Below are 19149 nucleotides of genomic sequence, written 5' to 3' on the forward strand. Positions count from 1 at the left end.
GTGGAGTTATACATCTTTCCATATCTTTATTGGCTTGACAAATGTTTTGATGTTTTGCCTATAGCTCATGGTTGACAGCTCAAAGAGAGAAAAATTTGAGGGACGATGGATGCAAAAGCTCGAAATTGTTTACTTCAACACAGAGAAGCCCTGGAAAGGGACATCAAAACATCGTACATCATGGATCACATGATTAGTAATGGAGTTTTAACAGTATCAGAGGAGGAAAAAGTAAAAAATGAGGTAAAGGCCTCTGAGGCAGTCTGTTTCTTAAAAAATTTTTAGGATTTGTTTCAAAATTTGTACTGGTCTCCACTAATTTATGTTGCAGATATATTCTTTGTAGTATACTAAACTTTTTTTTTTTTTTTTAGCCCACCCAACAGCAACGAGCAGCTATGCTAATTAAAATGATACTTAAAAAAGATAACTATTCCTACGTATCATTCTACAATGCTCTACTACATGAAGGGTATAAAGATCTTGCTGCCCTTCTCCATGCTGGCATTCCTGTTATCTCTTCTTCCAATGGCAAAGATTCAGTTGGTGGAATAACTTCATACGGTTTGTATCCATGATACCTTCTATCACAATAGCTACATTGCTGCAGTTTTGTCTTATTGCAGATGGAGCCTGCTAAAGAGACTGATCAGTTCACTGAAAAATACATATGAAAAACTTATAGTTGTTTTCGAATTTAAATATTTTTATTTGCATCTGTTACCTCTCACATTTTCTTGTCCAGTGAACTACTTACTGCTGAAGTAATAATGTACATCCTCTAATTTTTAGAGGTAATAGGACAATTTATAAGACTTTAAGTTCTCTAGTTTTGTGTTTATTGAGTTCAAGCATAGGGAAGAAGAATAATCTTTGGAAATCTATGCTCTTGAAAGCAATTCCGTATTCTTCCCTTTATACTCTCCTTCTCAATCTGCAATATGAGAAAGATTGGAGAGTCAGGGAGGAATAGGATGAGTAAGAGCAGATATAGGTGGAGATTTTCATTGTAGTCATCTTAAAAGGTGTATGTTTGCTTTTGTTCTGGGTGTTGTAAGAAATCAGAAAGTTGGAGTTACTGTGCTAGCTACATTTTCTTCTCTTGGAAATTCTGAGGCTAAGGTCTCAGCCTTGCTCTTTTTGGTTTTTATTTTTTTATTATTTGAGTAACCATTTCAAAGTTTTCTTCATTTATGCTTCTTTTGTTTTGGATTTCAGTAAGGACAGTCCTGTGTGAAGGTGGAGTACCACAGAGGCCCGTTGTTTTTGTTACTAGGAAGAAGCTGGTGCATGCAATTCAGCAGAAGCTCTTCAAACTGAGTGGTGAACCAGGATGGGTCACCATATATGGAATGGCCGGTTGTGGGAAGTCTGTATTAGCTGCAGAAGCTGTTCGAGATCATTCTCTCTTAGAAGGTAAGTTTTGATTTCCATCGTTGACTAACAAGATATTCTTTAGGCATTGCATTAGTTTCCTTTTGCTGCTTTAACAGATTACCAAAATTTGATGGCTTAAAACTACAGAGATGTATTATCTTTTAGTTTTGGAGTTCAGAAGAACAAAGTAGTTCTTACTGAGCTAAAATCAAAGTGTCAGCAGAGCTGAATTCCTTTTTGGAGGCTCCAGGGAGAATCCTTTTCCTTGCATTTTCCAGCTTTTAGAGGTGACCTGCATTCCTTGACTCATGGTTCCCTCCCCCATTTTCAAAGCTGGCAGTGTGTAACATCTTCAGATCTTTCTTCTCTGATCTCTGCTTCTTCCATCACATCTCCTTTTCTGACTCTGACCACCTTGCCTCCCTGTAAGGGCCCTTGTGGTTACATTGGGTCTGCTGGATAATCCAGGATAATCTCATCTCAAAATTCCTAATATAATTGCATCCAGTCCCTTTTGCTGTGTAAGGTGACATATTTACAAGTCCTGTGGAACAGGATGTGGACATCATTGGAGGGCCATTTTTCTGCGTACCAAGGTGATTAAATTTGGATTTTATTTTCTGCCTAGCCTGTTACAATGAGATTTGACTAGCTAGACCAATAAATTCACGTATTATCAGATGGCATTTACTACTGGAATGAAGCTAGTTCCCTTGTATGTTAATAATTGAAAGAATTGTGGGATTCAGAAAGTATCTTGAAAGGTTGTCCAGCTTATATCCCTGCCTTTAAAGCAGTTCTAGACTTAACACCTTCCTGTCAGTTGAGTGTCTGTTTTGGCATAGAGTGCTGTAGGGAGGGAGACTGATGGAAACTCATGCCATTAATGGTCCCAGTGGTAATTCTCCCATGTATTTAGTGTTGTGTATTAAACTATTAATTCCATTTCTGTAATTAATTCTATCAGTCACTTATATTTAAAAGTAAGTCTTTAGTAACTTGTCTGTTTTATGTGTAATCCCAAGAAAAAGAAAAATTGAGAGTTGACTGTAGTAACCAATGGGTGTTTGCAGGTAGGCTTTATAGATTCATTTGATATTCAATGACTGACTTTTCTTGCTTGTATCTATTCGTGTATTCAGTAAATGTTTGAGAACCTATTATGGAGCTTGGCACTGTTGTGGGCAATAGACATCTAAAAAGAAGGTATCTAAGGAATTTACTTACAGTCTGGTATGGGAGGCAGACATATAAACAAATTATGTTTTATGTGATAAATTGAACAGTAGAAACAAGTATTAAGGTACAAAGTTAGAACAAAGGAAGGAAGCATTATGTCTCTCGAGGAAGAAAATGGACAGGACAGGGTTCCTGAATGAGATGACATTTTAGGTGGAGTTTGAAGAAAGAATAGAAGTTCGCCAGATGGACTAGGCAAGGATGGAAGAGTAGGGAAGGTGGAAAGGGTATTGGGTAGTTACTGGAGTAGGCAAGGTCATACTGTGCAAAAGAGGGTTTAGGACATTAGGCAGGTGTACTGCTGATGCTAATGAGTCTGATAGGCTCTCAGTGTTCCCTGTCGGGAGTAATTGTACAGCTCCCTCAGTCTTTGCCTCCATCTATTAGTGAATTCTGGGTGGTTTAAAAAGATAGTTCCTGACTTCTAATTGTTTATAACTTTTTTTGTTTGTAATACATAGTCACCAGTTAAGGCAGATTATGATGAGATGACTGAATGGAAAGAATAGTAAGCATCTGAGAGATTTAGAAATACAGAGGCTAGGGCATGTCTTTTGTACACCCCTGGCTTTGTTTCTACTTTCACAGCCTCTGTCAGCAGTATTGATCATACTTTTGTCAGAAGTATGCCCAATTCCTAAACCCTGGTTTTTCTCCTTTGTCATATAGAAATTTCCCAGGACTCAGTTCCATGCAAATCTCAGGGCCAAGGATTTGTTTTTATTTATTCACGTTTTTAGCTCTACTGCAAAGTTAATTACCAAGGATATTTCAGGATAAAATTGGTTTAAGTTCCTTTTGTGTGAAGAAATGGGTTTTCCTTTCAACATAATGATGAATTTCCTTTAAAATATATTTTTATAATATGCCAATTTATAGGTTTTAAAGTATGCCCTTTAATGCAATTTAAACCACTATTATTGGAGTGAGTTTTCAATCTTCAGGGTTAAAATTGACCAACAACTTATGGAGTTAATTACCCCGGAATCATAACAATTTTATAAATTGTGGTCTCAGAATAGATTTTAACTAATTTGAGGAAATATCAGAGATGCTAGCAATTGTCCAGTGCATAGTGAGCTTAATTCATATCCCTCATATGCTTTAGTGAGATCTCAAGTACAGAGGATTCCATTAATCATATTCTTCAGTTCACAGTGCATTATCACATAAGACTTAGCTTCTTGCTTTATTTCCTTTTAAAAATTTCCTATTCTCATTTCCCTTTCCCTCCTCTAAAGGAAAACACACTCCTCCTTTGTGTCTTCTCTACACAACTGCAACACTACTTCATTTCTAACACCAGATGTGTGAGTTTTCCACATATCCAGCAATTTTTAACCACCACCTGGGTGTCATACTCTCTTCTGATAGTGTCTACCTGGAGATAGCATCAGATCCCATAGGTTAAGGGTTCAGTCCCACCATTCGGCCCCTCAACCCCTGCAGGTGCCAATTGCCAGTTCAGGTTGTTACCTGTGCTTCTGATGACTGTACTTACTAGATTACTGGTTTATTACACAAGAGTGAAACTCTGAAACAGCCAAGTGGAAGAGATGCACAGGGCACATATGTGGGAAGGGGTGCAGAGATTCTGTGCACTATCTGGATGCATCTCCCTGTACTTCATGTTCATGTATTCACTAACCCAGGTGATCCCTTTTGTGTTTTTATGGAGGCTTCATTACATAGGTAGGATTGATTAAATCATTGGCCATTGGTGATTGAATGCATTCTCCAGTCACTCTCCTCCCCCTGGAGGTCTGGGAGGTGGCACTGAAAGTTCCAACTCCAATCAAGTGATGGGTTCCCCGGCAACCAGCCCCCATCTTAGGTTATTTAGGGGCTTTCCACTTTATTAACTTAAACAGCTGGAGTTGAAAGGGGCTTGTTACATGAATAACATCAGTCACCCATTTCACTTTTGTACTCTGGAGCAATTTCAGGAACTGGAAACAAAACTAAATATTATAGCAAAAGATATTTCTGGCTCTTATTTGGGAAATTACAAGGGTTTTAGAGCTGTGTGCCAGGACAAGTCAGAAGACCAAATCACAGAATCACCTCCCCATAGGTGATCTTTCTAATGTATTTAATGAATGTTCTTTGTAGGTGTATGTCTAATGTTTGTTTTCTTGTAAGATGTTTATGTTGTTGATACGCAAATATTTAAAGTTTGCTTAAATGTTAGTATTATTCTGTATCTTATCTCTTGATGCTATATTTTTAAGATTTATCCTTGTTGTGTGTATTGTTCGTTATATTTAATTGCTACCTTCCATGGAGTACATCCAATACATTGTATTGTTAATTCTCTAGTGAACAGATATATAAATTGTCTCCAGCTCTGCTGCACCAGCAAAACTGGGCTGAACTTTTATAGGAGTGAGAATTTCTTGAGTATATGTAGCTAGGAACACAGTCACTAAGTTACAGGATATACAAATATCAGATCTGATTGTCTTCCCATCTGTGCATTCCCATCAATAGCATATGAGGGCGCTTACATCCTCACTTTCTTAGTGACACTAGGTATCATCCAGCTTTGCAATTTTTACCAGGCCAGCAGGTGTAAAGTGATGTCTTTTAATTTGCGTTTCTCTGGTAACTTGAGTTTGACCATTTTTTCGAAAGGTTTTTAGCCATTTGGGTTTCCTTGTTTATAAATTTTGTTGATATCATTTGTTTTTCCATTGGGATTTCCATTTTGTTGCTTTTTAGGAGTTTCTTGTATATTCTAGATAATAGGTCTTGTTGGTTTTTGACTTTGTAAATACTGTCTCCTTGTTTAGCATCGATATTAACTTTGTCCTGAATGTCCTTGATAGAAATCTTTAATTCTGATGTAGTCCAATTATTCCATTTTTTTCTTTCTAATCTGTGCTTTTTCTTAAGTAGTCCTATTCATAGTCTTACCATTCATATTTAGCCTTTCAATCCATTTGGAGTCTGCTTTTGTATATCTACTAGTTTAAGAGTAGATACTTTTCCAAAGATAAATATTAATCTCTGTAGTTCACTTCCATTCTAAAATACAGGATTATTAGTTTTTTGTCATTTAATTGTAGTATAAAACTTTTTTTTTCTTTTGAAAGTATACAAACTTCATTAAAACTGGTTCCTATAGAAATTTTCTTAGAGTGGTGTTTGGTGTAAATTAAAGACTATTATTAAGTTCTTAACTACTTACGCCTATATATTTTTAAAAAACTCAATTTCCTCTTGAAAGTTCAATCCTTTATTTATTTATTTTGATAGGGAAATTGTAAAGAGTTGACATATTTTTAAGCCATTCACACAATTGTATTTGAGTGCTGAGTTTTTAAAGCATAGAAGTTTTCTCCAGAGGTTGTCTGCCTATTTGCTTACTTCCTTCCCAAGATTTCCTTGATGCTGTTGTATTAGTAACTGCTGTGTGGATAAACCTCATGTGAAAATAGGATGGGTTAATTTTCTCTAAATAAAGGCAGTTTTCCCCTGATTAAGTTTCTCTGAATGAATTATAGGTACACACCTCATTCAAGGCTAAATTGCTCCCTCTTGTGCTCATAGTCAAGATGTTTAGATTCTTTCTGTAATGTGGAATTAAGGCTTCTGTATTTAAATGTCTTATTGTGATGGTAGGAGATTTGCAGATCAGTTGGTCCTTTGGTCTGTTTGTCTTTTTTACTTTTAATTTTTTTGTGAGGAAGGTAATTAGGTTTATTTATTTACTTATTTTCTTAATGGACTGGGGATCGAACCCAGGACCTCATGCATTCTATGCATGCACTCTACCACTGAACTATACTCTCCCCACTGTTTCTGTTTCTTTTTTTTTTTTTAAGCTAATAGTGTTTTATTTTTCTTGCATATGTTAATAATACCCTAGTTTAGTTTTAAATTTAGGAAAGAAAGACCTTTGATGTAGATAATAGGTACTTAAATTTAAATCTGAAGAGTTTAATAGCTAATCAGGATACTGTCTTTGTCTTATCTTTAATCCTGGTTTATAAAATTTTAAATAGGAAGCACAAATTAAAAATATACCTTAGGAGGAATAGGTAGCTTAAAACTTTGTTTTAAATATTACAGTAGTAGTATTTTCATTTAAAAAGAAGTAAAAATTCTTTTCACTTGGCCTTCTCTCCCTTCTCCTAAATTCTTCATCAGAAATAATCATGGTTAGTAGTTTAGAGTGAGTTTTTCCAAACTTTTTTTTCCTTTGCATGTACAAACATGTACACACACAGAATATAGCTATAACACTAAAGGAAGCCTCAGATACTTACTATTTCATAACTGTTGCCTTACGCTAAAGGAAGCCTAGAGGACTTCAGGAAGCTTTCAGGGGTAAAGCGTGGGACTTGTTATTTACCTTCTTCTAAGACATTGGCACTGGTGATTAAACCATGCTTCACAGCCCTGCCTTTACTTCAGTTACTGCAGTGTTCTCTCTTCTGGTCATTTGTTATCTTTTTAGATTTTCATGTAGTTCATTATGTTACATAACTCAGTTCATTGCCAAGTTCTGATCTAGGTCCCCTTCTTTCATTCCCAAGCCTTTGCCATACCTTCTAGACTTTCTTCCTCTGTGATCAGGAAACTCCTCTATATCATCAACCCTTCTTAGAGTGTTTACTTCCTTTCCTTACGTGAAACTGGCCAGTTCCCTGAGGATACCACTTTTTCCTTAGCTTTCTTCAGTGGTGTGGCAACTTTTTTTCCCTTTATATTCTATATGCTTGAGCACCAGGAAATGGATGGATACTGTCCTTGCTCTCTGTTGCCTCATCCAGACTATTAATATTCCGTTCTCCAGCTAAATTCTTTGTCCTTTGAGGTTCATTTTTCTAACCTTTCCCAATTATGTTATTACCATTTCATTCATTGATGATTGTTTTTATTAGTTACAAATTTAAGCTCTTTTCTTGTTGACACTCGTAGTGATTTTGATATCCATGTGGATGAGTCATCTAAAAACTTGCCCTGTCAGTTTCTTGACCTCTTTATCTGTAGTGACCATTTTCTTCACTCCTCTGCAACCGTATGCTTCACTGATCACAGGCTAGATCCTGGTCCTTGGCATTACCAGAAACATTACCACTTTTGATATCTTGATGTTAAAACTTCTGTTCCACTCTTTGCCTACCTCCGTCTCTTCTGTTCTTCAAGTTCGCTACAGTTTTCTGACCTATCAAGCCTTACCCATTAATTCCGTAATATCCTCAACGTTTGTCCCATCAGCCCCCTCCTAGGCTTGGGCCTACAGTTTTATTGCCCATCATTAAGTTGCTCCTTAGCACATACTCTCTTGGTTCTTTAGTTCTCTCCTTATCTTGGGTAAAAGCTGATTCCTTCTCTGTGCTAGGAGATGGAGTAGGTTTTCCTCTTGTTCCGTATTGCTTCATCCAGACTTTCTTTCTTTCTCTTTGCTGAAGAAAATCACTCAACTGAGTTGCAATTGAAATTCATGATCATAAACCTTGGCAATTTTACCAAGTTTATTTAGTGGATGTGTAACCATTGCATTGGAGTTTGTAGGGTGTAATCAGAAAACAGTTTTACTCTTTCATTGCCTGTTCAAAACTCTTCTCTGGGATTGATTCTTTCCTTAGCCTTGTACAGGTTCAGAGTGTACAGGTAACCTGAAGTCTTTAAAAAGTCTTATTTCATCAATTGAAATGTAAGTCCTATTTAATACTCCAAACTTCATTTATAGTGTTCTCCCCTTCCTCCATTCGACCTGCTTCAGGCTTTGGAAGCCTGCAGTAGAAGAGGAGGTTAAGATGAACATTGCAGGGTGTTTCCAGTTTTTCCCTTTTGCAAATAATGCTGTGGTGAATATCCTTGCGAGGGCAGGCTAGTTTAGAATTTGAGCACTGACACTAGAGGTTTGAATCCCACCTCTGCTTTATTAGCTGTGTAACCTTGGACAATTTACTCCACCTTTCTATGTCTCAGTTTCCTCATCCGTAAAATGAGGGTAATAGTGTCTGCTTGATAGTCCACTCTGATTAAATGTAGATTAACATATAGAGTTCTTAGAATGGTGCTCAGTAAATATCTTTCATAAGTAGATCTTTGCACATATGCAAATATTTCTTTGGTTGTTTGAATTTTTTAAGTAGTGATTTCTCTTTGTACTTATTTGTGAATACCAGTAAATAAATTGCCCTTTGGTATAATGTAATTCATTTATCTTTGTATCTATTTTTTGCTTTTTCTTATACTTGTATAACCACATAATTTAAATATGGTTAATGCCACTGGTCTGATCTAACGCTACTATTCCTCATATTTCACATTCTTGCATTTTTTTCTATCTATATAGAGCTGATTTATACAAAGTATAGTATATAAAAGCTAAAGATATTTAGCTCCCGATAATGTGTAAGTAAAGATATGTGTTTTAAGATGTTATGACTTAATTAACAAAAATGATGATTACAGTTGACAGTAACAGTAATAATAATGGCTATCCTTATATCATGCTTATGTGTTCAAAGCTTAATATTTGTAAAGTACTCTCAGATTCATATCACTAATAATCCTATCTGTTATAACCTTTCACATTTAACATAGCAAATTCACATTTTATATCATTAATTTCTCACAGTAAACTCTGAAATAGGTGGGGGTGAACAGTCCTATTCTAGTGCAATCAATGAGACCTAGATTAAGTGATTTGCTAAAGACTGCACAGCTAGTAAGCAGTAGAGCCAGGCTTGAACCTAGCGTCTTCTTTAAGTCTCTATATGAGAACCATAATGAGTGACTTAGGTGTTCCTGGACATCAGTGGTTCTCAGTCAGAGGTGACTTTGCCTCCCAGGGAACATGTGACAAAGTTTGGAGACTTTTTTGGTTGTTGTAACTGAGGAGGGAGCATCTGATGGACAGAGGCCAGGGAGACTGATAAATATCCTACAATACACAGGACAGTCCTTCACAACAAAGAATAATCTGGTCCACAATGTCCAGGGTGCTTAGGTTGAGAAACAATGCTGTACAGTGATCACTGAGGACATAGGACAAAGACTGAAATGTTGTTTGATAAGATTTTACTGATAGGCAGCAGATTTACTCCAAACTTCAGTTTCTCCATATTTTCAACTTTTCTTAGATTCAGGCTGTAAAGCTCAATAATACCCTACAAAAAAAAATACATACCCTGAATTGAGAGAAGCTGAAGATGTGATGAGATTAAAGATTGGAACAAATCAGAACTTATCTATAAAGTCTTTCAAAGGAGGACTCCTGTTCAGAAGCCTTAAATTTATTATTCTTTTCCTCACCAGTTTGTTTCCCAGGGGGTGTGCATTGGGTTTCAGTTGGGAAGCAAGACAAATCTGGGCTTCTGATGAAACTGCAGAATCTTTGCACACGGTTGGATCAGGATGAGAGTTTCTCCCAGAGGCTTCCACTTAATATTGAAGAGGCTAAAGACCGTCTCCGCATTCTGATGCTGCGCAAGCATCCAAGGTACAGATGATTGCATTTAGTTGGTATGTGAAGTCCCAATGAGACTTCACTACTAACATCTTGAGAACATTGTAGCCTTTTCTTGTTGTTGGATAGAGGGTCTAACAAAGAACTGTTGCTTTCCTGCTGTTCTCTCTCATAAAAAAAAAAGTGTCTGCCACTGGCCTTCTTTGCATCCTACTTGCCATGTTGTCTCTTATGTACCATTGTAGGTGCTCAAAAAATATTTATTAGCTAGGTGAGTTAGTCAGTAGTCTTTGCTAGAAGATGCAGCCTTCTTACCTTAAATCTATTCATTCTTTTTTTTTTAAACCATTTTAGAAATTTATTTAGTTTACAATATCATATTTTTAAAATTGAAGTATAATTGATGTACAGTATTATGTTACAGGTATACAATATAGTGATTCACAAATTTTTAAAGATTATACTCTATAGCTATTATAAAATATTGGCTATATTCCCCTTATTGTACAGTAAATCTTTGTATCTTATTTTATACCAGATAGTTTGTACCTCTTAATCCTCCCACCTCTGTCTCCATCCTCCACCCTCCCTCTTCCCTTTCCCCACTAGTAACCACTAGTTCCTTTTCTATATCTGTGAGTCTGTTTCTTTTCTGTTATATTCACTTGTATTTTTTTAGATTCCACATGTGATATCTTACAGTATTTGTCTTTCTCTATCTGATTTATTTCACTTAGCATAATTCCCTCCAAGTCCATCCATGCTGTACACTAGAAACTAATACAACATTTTAAATCGACTGTACTTCAGTTAAAAAGCAACCAACCAACGAACCCATTTAAGATATGGGCAGAAGAACTCAACAGACATTTTTCCAAAAGAGGAAATGCTGATGGCCAACAGGAACATAAAAAGTTGCTCAGCATCACTAATACCAGGGAAATGCAAATCAAAATCATGATGAGACATCATCTCACACCGGTCAGCATGGCCATCATCAAAAAGAATACGAATAACAAATGCTGGCAAGGATGTGGAGAAAAGGGAACTCTTGTACATTGTTGGTGGGAATGTAAATTGATGCAGCCACTATGGAAAACCTCCACTACGGAGGTTTCTCAAAAACCTAAAAATAGAACCACCATATGGCCCAGCAATTCCACTCCTGGGCATATAACTGAGAAGAATAAAAACATTAATTCAAAAAAATACATACACCCTCTTATTAACAGCAACATTATTTATAATTGCCAAGATATGGAAGCATCCTAAGTGCATATCAATAGATGAATGGATAAAGAAGATGTAGCATATATATGCGATGGAATACAACTCACTCATAAAAAAGGTTAAATCCATTATTTCTAACAGATAAACACAGAACAAGAGAGAGAATAAATGTAGGCAACTGATAAAAGACTGAGACAGGAAGGATTATTTATTTAATGGGACCCTTTTGTTGTGTTGTTTTAGTTTTAGGTACACATGTAACTCTTCAACTTCCATGTACTTGAAGAGTTTATTTCAATAGTTTATTTATTCAATATTGAATGTGCTAGACACATAATGAAAATTCAACAATTTTCATTAGCCAGAAGGGAGACAACAGCTTAGTTGCTGTTTGTGTTTAAGAGTTAAGGGATTTAGTCAACAGTTTGATTTCTGTGATCTAGCAGCCATTCTTTCATTTGTTCCTTTAACCAACAGTGAGTGTTGTGCTGGGTTCCAGGTCAGTGCTACCAGTACAGAGATGAATGAAGTATTCCATGTGTGTGTAACAGTAAATTGGGCAAGCATTAGGTATTGGCTCTGAATTTTTTTTTAATGTCCCAGTGTACCTGATGATGCAGTATACTTTCATATGTAACAGTGGCTGAGTACAGCAGTGATTCTCAAATTGGTAAGGGGATTAATATCAGAGTATTGAGTCAGAGGAATAATTTTTGGAAAAAGCCTCCTAGTGATTACAATGGACACTCACTACAGAGGGCAAGTTCCCGTCTCTCTGGCTTCTTTTTCCTCCAGATCTCTCTGTTATTTCCCCCTCCCCTTGATAGTCACTAGTATCCATTTTCCTGGAGAAATAGGATTGAGACCATTAGCCATTCCCTCTTTTCTTGTTCATCTTTCTTACTTTGCAAAGTAACAGTGATTTCTGTTTAGGAAAATAGTGTAACCACTCTCAGATGTATCAGACCATGGCATATAAAGCCAGTCATATTGTTTTTCAGCAGCATTTTGGTTTATACTTTTGTAATTTTCCAACCTGTTTATGTTTCTGGAGTCTTTTTTTTTTTTTTTTATTGTAGTATACAGAAGTAATGTACCATTCAGGTAACAATGCTAGTGGATAATTATGCTGTCAGGTTTTAGTTTTATTTTTTTTCCTCCATTTGTTCTGGTGAGTTTAAAAAAGTTTTCGGAGGGACCAATCAAGAATCGGTACAGAAGTTCTTTGTCATTATGAATAAACAAACTGATTTCTTAGATGGAAAAAAAATCCACTAGTGTATCAGATATTCTTGATGGTGCTTCCTGTTAGGTCAGAACATACAAAATTTCTAGTTTCGTAGGTAAAAAATGGTCAAATATTGTCATTGTCTTATAATTCATTTTAATGCTAACCTGAGCCCAATTCTTGTTTGGTTTTGGTGCTTAAAGACTGAATTGGAAAAATCCCATTATTTGAATAGTTCTTTTTAGACACTAGGTAGCTGGTTTCTAATACTTACATGGTTTACACAGTTCTCTCTTTATAAGCCACTTAGCTTTAGTACATAGTGATTTGGGATGGAAGGGGAGGGGGAAAGTCTCTAATTTTTTTTCCTTATCAGTATATTGTGAAAGGGATATCAAAAAGGAAAAATAATGAGATAGACATTTATTCTTAACTTTTTAAAAATTTTGTAAATTTAAAAAAACCCTAGTGGCATTCTTTTTTTTTTTTAATGAAACTTAAATGTCATTAGTGACTCAAATCAGTTTTTTCTCATTAGGTCTCTATTGATCTTGGATGATATTTGGGATCCTTGGGTGTTAAAAGCTTTTGACAATCAGTGTCAGATTCTTCTTACAACCAGAGACAAGAGTGTTACAGACTCAGTAATGGGTAAGAGTTATTAATTATTAATAGTTCTTTTATGTTCTCAGTTACATTTAAGTATGTGGCATACCAAATTACTTACTATGTCTTGTGATTTCACAGGTCCTAAATATGTAGTCCCTGTGGAGAGTGGCTTAGGAAAAGAAAAAGGACTTGAAATTTTATCCCTTTTTGTTAATATGAAGAAAGCAGATTTGCCAGAACAAGCTCACAGTATTATAAAAGAGTGTAAAGGTATAATTACTTATTTTGTGTTTGAAGGGGTTATAGAGATATTAATTTACCCTTTTGAAAAAGTAAGCTAATGAACATGACAGTTTAACTCATGAACATCCAAAAACTTTACTAGAATATTTAGTGTTTTAGGTTCTTCTCTGATACCATAAATGGGTAATAGTACTTTGTTACTCATTCATTATTTAAAATAATATTTAACAAATACCCACTATATGTTATGAAAAGGGTGAGATGAAGATGTGACCTCTGTTGTCAAAGAATAAGAAATATAATATGTGAGAGTCAGAGCTTTAAATTTTTTTGGTTGGGATTTTATAAAAATAGTGTTCTAATTTGATAAATAAAAACAAGTGTTGTCTGCTTAATTTGCAGTTTTTATTAGTGAAGTTAAAGTTTACTTGTTTATTGAATATTTGCATTTTAAGAAATTACCTTTGACTCACTTTTCTTTTGTGATGTAAATATTTTAAATTGATTTTTAAATATAACTATGGAAACTATTAGCTCTTTGTCATATTTTTCCAAATATTTTCCCCTAGTTTTTGTCTGCCTTTTAATTTCCTTTGTGGTATTTTTTTTGACACACAGAAATTTAAAATTGTATAAAGTCAAATCTATCAACTCTTAAGGTTATTTTTTCCTCGTTGTTACTGCTTGTAAATAGTTCTTGTTTTTCTTTCTGCCAGGAAATAGATACTTGGTTTTGAGTTAATTGACTTTTTTCCCTAAGTTTATGATATTTTATGACTTGATTTGTATTCATTATAAAGGTGATGCATGTGCATTTTGAAACATTTTAAAGAAGTGTGTATGATAAAGAAAAAATAGAAATTATCCATAATCTGATAATTATTAGTATCCTGAGAGTATTTCTCCTAGTCTTTTAGGACATATAAAATCTTGAAAAAAAAATTGAGATTATAATACAATGCATAATCTTGAATCTTGTCCTTTTTATATAATAAATCTTGAGCATTTTCCCATGTCATTAAATGTCTTTTGAAAATAATTTACCAGTGGCATAATGTTATGATACATTATATACCAGATATTATTCAGGACTTTAAAATATGATTTTTTTCAGTCATTTCCCTGTTATTTAAGATTTTTCACTATTAAAATAGTGAATAGTGCTACGATGAATATCCTTAAATGAAGTACTTTTCATTTCTAATGATTTCCTTAGAAGAAATACCTAAAGTGAATACCTAAAGAGGTATAAATATTTTAAGGCTCTGGATAGCATGCAGCAGAAATTGTTTAAGAATAAACTGATTCTTAACTTAGTGGTAATTTGGAAAGAGGCAGTATTAAGACAATGACTTTTTTTTTTTTTTTTTTAGGTTCTCCTCTTGTAGTGTCTTTAATTGGTGCACTTTTACGTGATTTTCCCAACCGCTGGGAGTACTACCTCAAGCAGCTTCAAAATAAGCAATTTAAGAGGATAAGGAAATCTTCATCTTACGATTATGAGGCTCTGGATGAAGCCATGTCTATAAGCGTTGAAATGCTAAGAGAAGACATCAAAGATTATTATACAGATCTTTCCATCCTTCAGAAGGATGTTAAGGTACCTACAAAGGTAATAGAAGGACCAACAATCCTTGTTATTGGGTATTTATGGCATATAACCTTTGGTATAGTACTGAGGATGTTGTTACAGAGAATATTGGAATTATAAGACCTGTGTGACTGAGGTGGTGGGGTGGAGGGTGTAGAAATCCCACTGCTCTCAGTTTCCATCAAGGTCTCAGTGTTGAACTCAAATGAGTTACCTATTTCTCAGTGGTTCTAGTGAAGCTGGAGAACCATCTGACTTCTTTAGAACTCTTTCTGTTTTCTATTTGAGCTTATGAAATGCACGTATTATTCAGGGCTTTAAAATATTTTTTTCTGTGTGTTAACATCTTGTCTGTGATTGTGGTCATTGTGCATTGTGATACATTAAATGTGATACATTAAATGTGATACATTTAAAATGATTCTAGGTGTTATGTATTCTCTGGGACATGGAAACTGAAGAAGTTGAAGATATACTGCAGGAGTTTGTTAATAAGTCTCTCTTATTCTGTGATCGGAATGGAAAATCATTTCTTTATTATCTACATGATCTTCAAGTAGATTTCCTTACAGAGAAGAATCGCAGCCAGCTTCAGGTACTTGCACTCTGTACATTTTTTTTTAACTTCTAAGTTTGAAATGATTTTTGACTTTCAGAAAAGTTGCAAAATAGTAGAGTTTCTATGCATATACCTTTCACCTAGCTTCCCCTCAATGTTTTAACATCTTTACATAACTATAATACAGCTATCAAAGCCAGAAAATTAACCTTGATACAATACTGTTAACTAATCCACAGACTTTATTTGAATTTCGCCAGCTTTCTCACTAATGTCCTTTTTGAGATTTCAGATCCAATTCTGGATTCCATGTTGCATCATAATGTCATGTTTCCTTAGTTTCTTCAAATTTATGAAAGTTCCTCAGCTTTATTTTATGGTCACTTTTGAAGAGTGCTAGCTAGTTATTTTGTACAATGTCCCTTAGTTTGGATTTGTTTGATATTTTCTCCTGACTAGATCGAGTTCATATATTTTTGGCAATAACACCACAGAAATGCTATTGTGTCCTTTTCAGTGCATCATATCAGGGTATTGATATGTCTTATCAGTGATATTAACATTGATTACTTGGTAAAGTTTGGCTCTCCACTGTAAAGTTACTTAAAAATTATTTAATTATTTTTTCCTTTTGTGATTAATAAGCATCTTGTGGGGAGACTCTCTATACATTCTTAAATAGCTTTGGAAACTGGAGTTTCTGTGATGCTTATGTTATGTAATTATTTCTGTCCTCTGAAATGTTTCATTTGGGTTTCAGGATCTACACAAGAAGATAATCACTCAGTTCCAGAGACATCGCCGGCTACATACTCTTTCACCAGATCAAGAGGACTGCATGTATTGGTACAATTTTCTGGCCTATCACATGGCCAGTGCTAATATGCACAAAGTAAGATGACCCATTTAAAATTTATTTTCTTTTATCTCACTTTTATTTTGTCCTATGTTTACAATTTTATTGCTAAAAGTAGGATTGTAACGTATGTAAGTATTTTTGTTTTTGTTATTGTTTTTACCTGCAGTAGACAAAAGGTACCTTAGTAATTGCAATAAATGAACTTAAAGATTCATTCTTCATACCTGTAGCTATCCTTTATGGGTGGTATAGATTTGCTTTTAAGTTTTAAAAGGAAATGGGAGGTGGGAAAGTATATTCATTCATTCAACAAATTTATTGAGTGCCTGTTATGTACTGGTGTTGTCCTTCATTATGAAGGATATACCACAGGCACTAAGTCCCTGCTCTCATTGAATTTACATTCTGGTGGGAGACTGACATGGGACAAATATATACTATGTCAAGGGGTAGTAAGTGCTCAGAAGAACAAAGCATAGAAGGAGAGAGAAAGTGATGATACGTGGGTAGAATCATCATGATTTGCTGATGTATTTGATGTGCGTTGTAAGAGTCCAAAATGACTTCAGGTTTGTGCGGTGGAAATATCAGTGTTGCTGTGAGTTGAGATGGGGATATCCGTGGATCAAACAGGTATTTTTGGGGGGATGAAGGGAAGGTTAGGGACTCATTTGGAATATATTAAGACACCTGGCTGGAAATACTGAGTATATACTTGGAAATGTGAATCTGGATTTCTGGGGAAAATTACTGATTAAAGATAAAAATTGGGAATCATCAACACGTAGATAATATTTGAAGTGATGACTATCGACTATTCAAAATGTTAACATTTTGGAAAACTATATGTACTTTGAGTAACTTTTCTATGCTTAGGTATATCATCTCTTGGTTAGAAATAAGGTGTACTGTCGTAGCCTGTTTTTTTTCCTTCACCTAGCAAAATACAGTTTACATCTAATAGTCTACATTGGAATGATAGTATTCCAGTAAATATCTGTGCCCTGCTTACTTAACCAAACTGTAATTATTGAACATTTAGGTTGTTTTCAGTTATTTTCCCCTGATGATGCTGTAATGGACATTCTTGTTTGTCTTTGCACCTGTATTATTTCCTTTGGAAATTCTTTGAACTGAAATTACTGGGTCAATGCATCTTTTTAAAAACTTGATAGTATGGTAGTGTGACAGAATTCAATTTCTTCTTACTTTTTTAGCCTTTATTTCTAATTTTTAAAGGTAATGGCTAATTTTCATTGGAAAAGTTTAGGGAAGAACTGAAAGAAGAAAACGAAGATCACAACCATTGCAGATGTACATAATGCTTCTGTGTGTATTTTGCTGGATCATTTTGCTGCTCAGATACACACACTTGTTCTTTAAAACCAGAATGGGATCATAATAGAAGTAGTCTTATATCTTTTTTTTTTCATGGTTATCTTTTTATGTCAGTTTATATAGAATGATGTAATTTGTAAAGCTACATACTTATATAGCTACATTATGGTTGTTCAGTTGGTTGATGGACAGTTACATTGCTTAAGCATACTTATCTGACTTACTTGCTTAGGACACATTTATAAGTGTAATTCTGGGTAAGTGGTGTATACAGTTTGTCAAACTGTCTTCTAGAAGGGTGTCCTGATTTCCATCACTGCTAGCAGTGTATGAGAAATTTTAATTTCTTCTGATGCCAGTAGCATTCATTTTAGTCTTTAGAAATCTGATATTAAAAATTAGTAAATTTTTGTTTCTTTTTGATTACTACTGATGTTTTTGGCCATTTGTACTTTTTATTTTGTGAATTTGCTCTCATCCATTGTCTTTACCTATTTTTCTATTGGAATGTTTGTCTTACTGTTTTATTAGAATTTTCTATAAAAAAGACTAGCCCTCATCATTCATACATGTTATAAATAAATCTTTTTCCTGGTTAATTTTTTGTCTTAAATTTTATTTGTATTGTTTTCTACTATATTAAAGATTTGAATTTTTATGTTGTTAAATACACCACTGTTTTTCTTTTTGGTATTTTGCTTTTGGTATCATGTTTATAAAAGTTTCCTTCACCCCAGGGTTACAAGAATAGTAAATATCTGTATCTTCTAGTATTTTTTGAAGTTTCTATTTTACATTTAAATCTTAAATCCAACTGAAATTTATTTTGAGTCAAGGTGTAAGGTCCATTTTATGTTTCTTTGGAGCGCTTAATGATGTGTTCTTTTCATCCTTAAACTCTAGACATCTAGTTTCTCTCAGTAGTGTTAGGATAATGATGGTAGACTTAAAATACTTTGATCTCTTTAACAGTGATCCTGATCTTATTTATTTGTTTTTAAAGGAACTATGTGCTTTAATGTTTTCCCTGGATTGGATTAAAGCAAAAACAGAACTTGTAGGCCCTGCTCATCTGATTCATGAATTTGTGGAATACAGGCATATGTTGGATGAAAAGGTATATATTAATATGGGGAATAAGTCCTTACAGGACATCTCATTTTGACACTTAATTCCAGATTTATGAGTGGAGATAAGCAAAATAGAAGAAGTGAAGAGCAATAGTTTTCTTACTTTAATCTTTGATTATCCTAATTATTTTGCTTCCTCTCCTACTGGGAATATGAATAGGATTGAGGTTTGAAAGCCGTGGAAGTAAAGTGTTCAGTGTTTTAAAAAAAAAAAAGAATGTGTTAAGAAAGTAGTACTTTGATAATGAGATTTTTTTACACTGTGTTTAGAATTCTGAAGAGGATCACTTTGTATTTGTTACCTAATGGTTGGCTAT

At 34.6% G+C, this 19149-nt stretch overlaps 1 protein-coding gene across 8 annotated transcripts in view; it reads left to right on the top strand.

Moving 5' to 3' along the window:
- The window catches only part of APAF1 (apoptotic peptidase activating factor 1), a 104501-nt gene that overhangs the window by 2674 nt on the left and 82678 nt on the right, over positions 1 to 19149 (top strand). For all 8 annotated transcript variants that reach the window (XR_010383179.1, XR_010383180.1, XR_010383181.1 and 5 more), the window contains exons 2-11: positions 65 to 243; positions 375 to 564; positions 1219 to 1416; positions 9895 to 10078; positions 13042 to 13154; positions 13251 to 13382; positions 14729 to 14967; positions 15374 to 15541; positions 16266 to 16397; positions 18706 to 18819. Coding sequence is in view for 5 of the 8 variants with exons in the window: in XM_064491617.1 (XP_064347687.1) it covers positions 106 to 243; positions 375 to 564; positions 1219 to 1416; positions 9895 to 10078; positions 13042 to 13154; positions 13251 to 13382; positions 14729 to 14967; positions 15374 to 15541; positions 16266 to 16397; positions 18706 to 18819 (1608 nt within the window). In the remaining 3 variants the exon portion in view is untranslated. The remainder of the gene's footprint in view (positions 1 to 64; positions 244 to 374; positions 565 to 1218; positions 1417 to 9894; positions 10079 to 13041; positions 13155 to 13250; positions 13383 to 14728; positions 14968 to 15373; positions 15542 to 16265; positions 16398 to 18705; positions 18820 to 19149) is intronic.

This window comes from Camelus dromedarius, chromosome 11, assembly GCF_036321535.1.
Source record: "Camelus dromedarius isolate mCamDro1 chromosome 11, mCamDro1.pat, whole genome shotgun sequence".
Taxonomy (NCBI): domain Eukaryota; kingdom Metazoa; phylum Chordata; class Mammalia; order Artiodactyla; family Camelidae; genus Camelus; species Camelus dromedarius.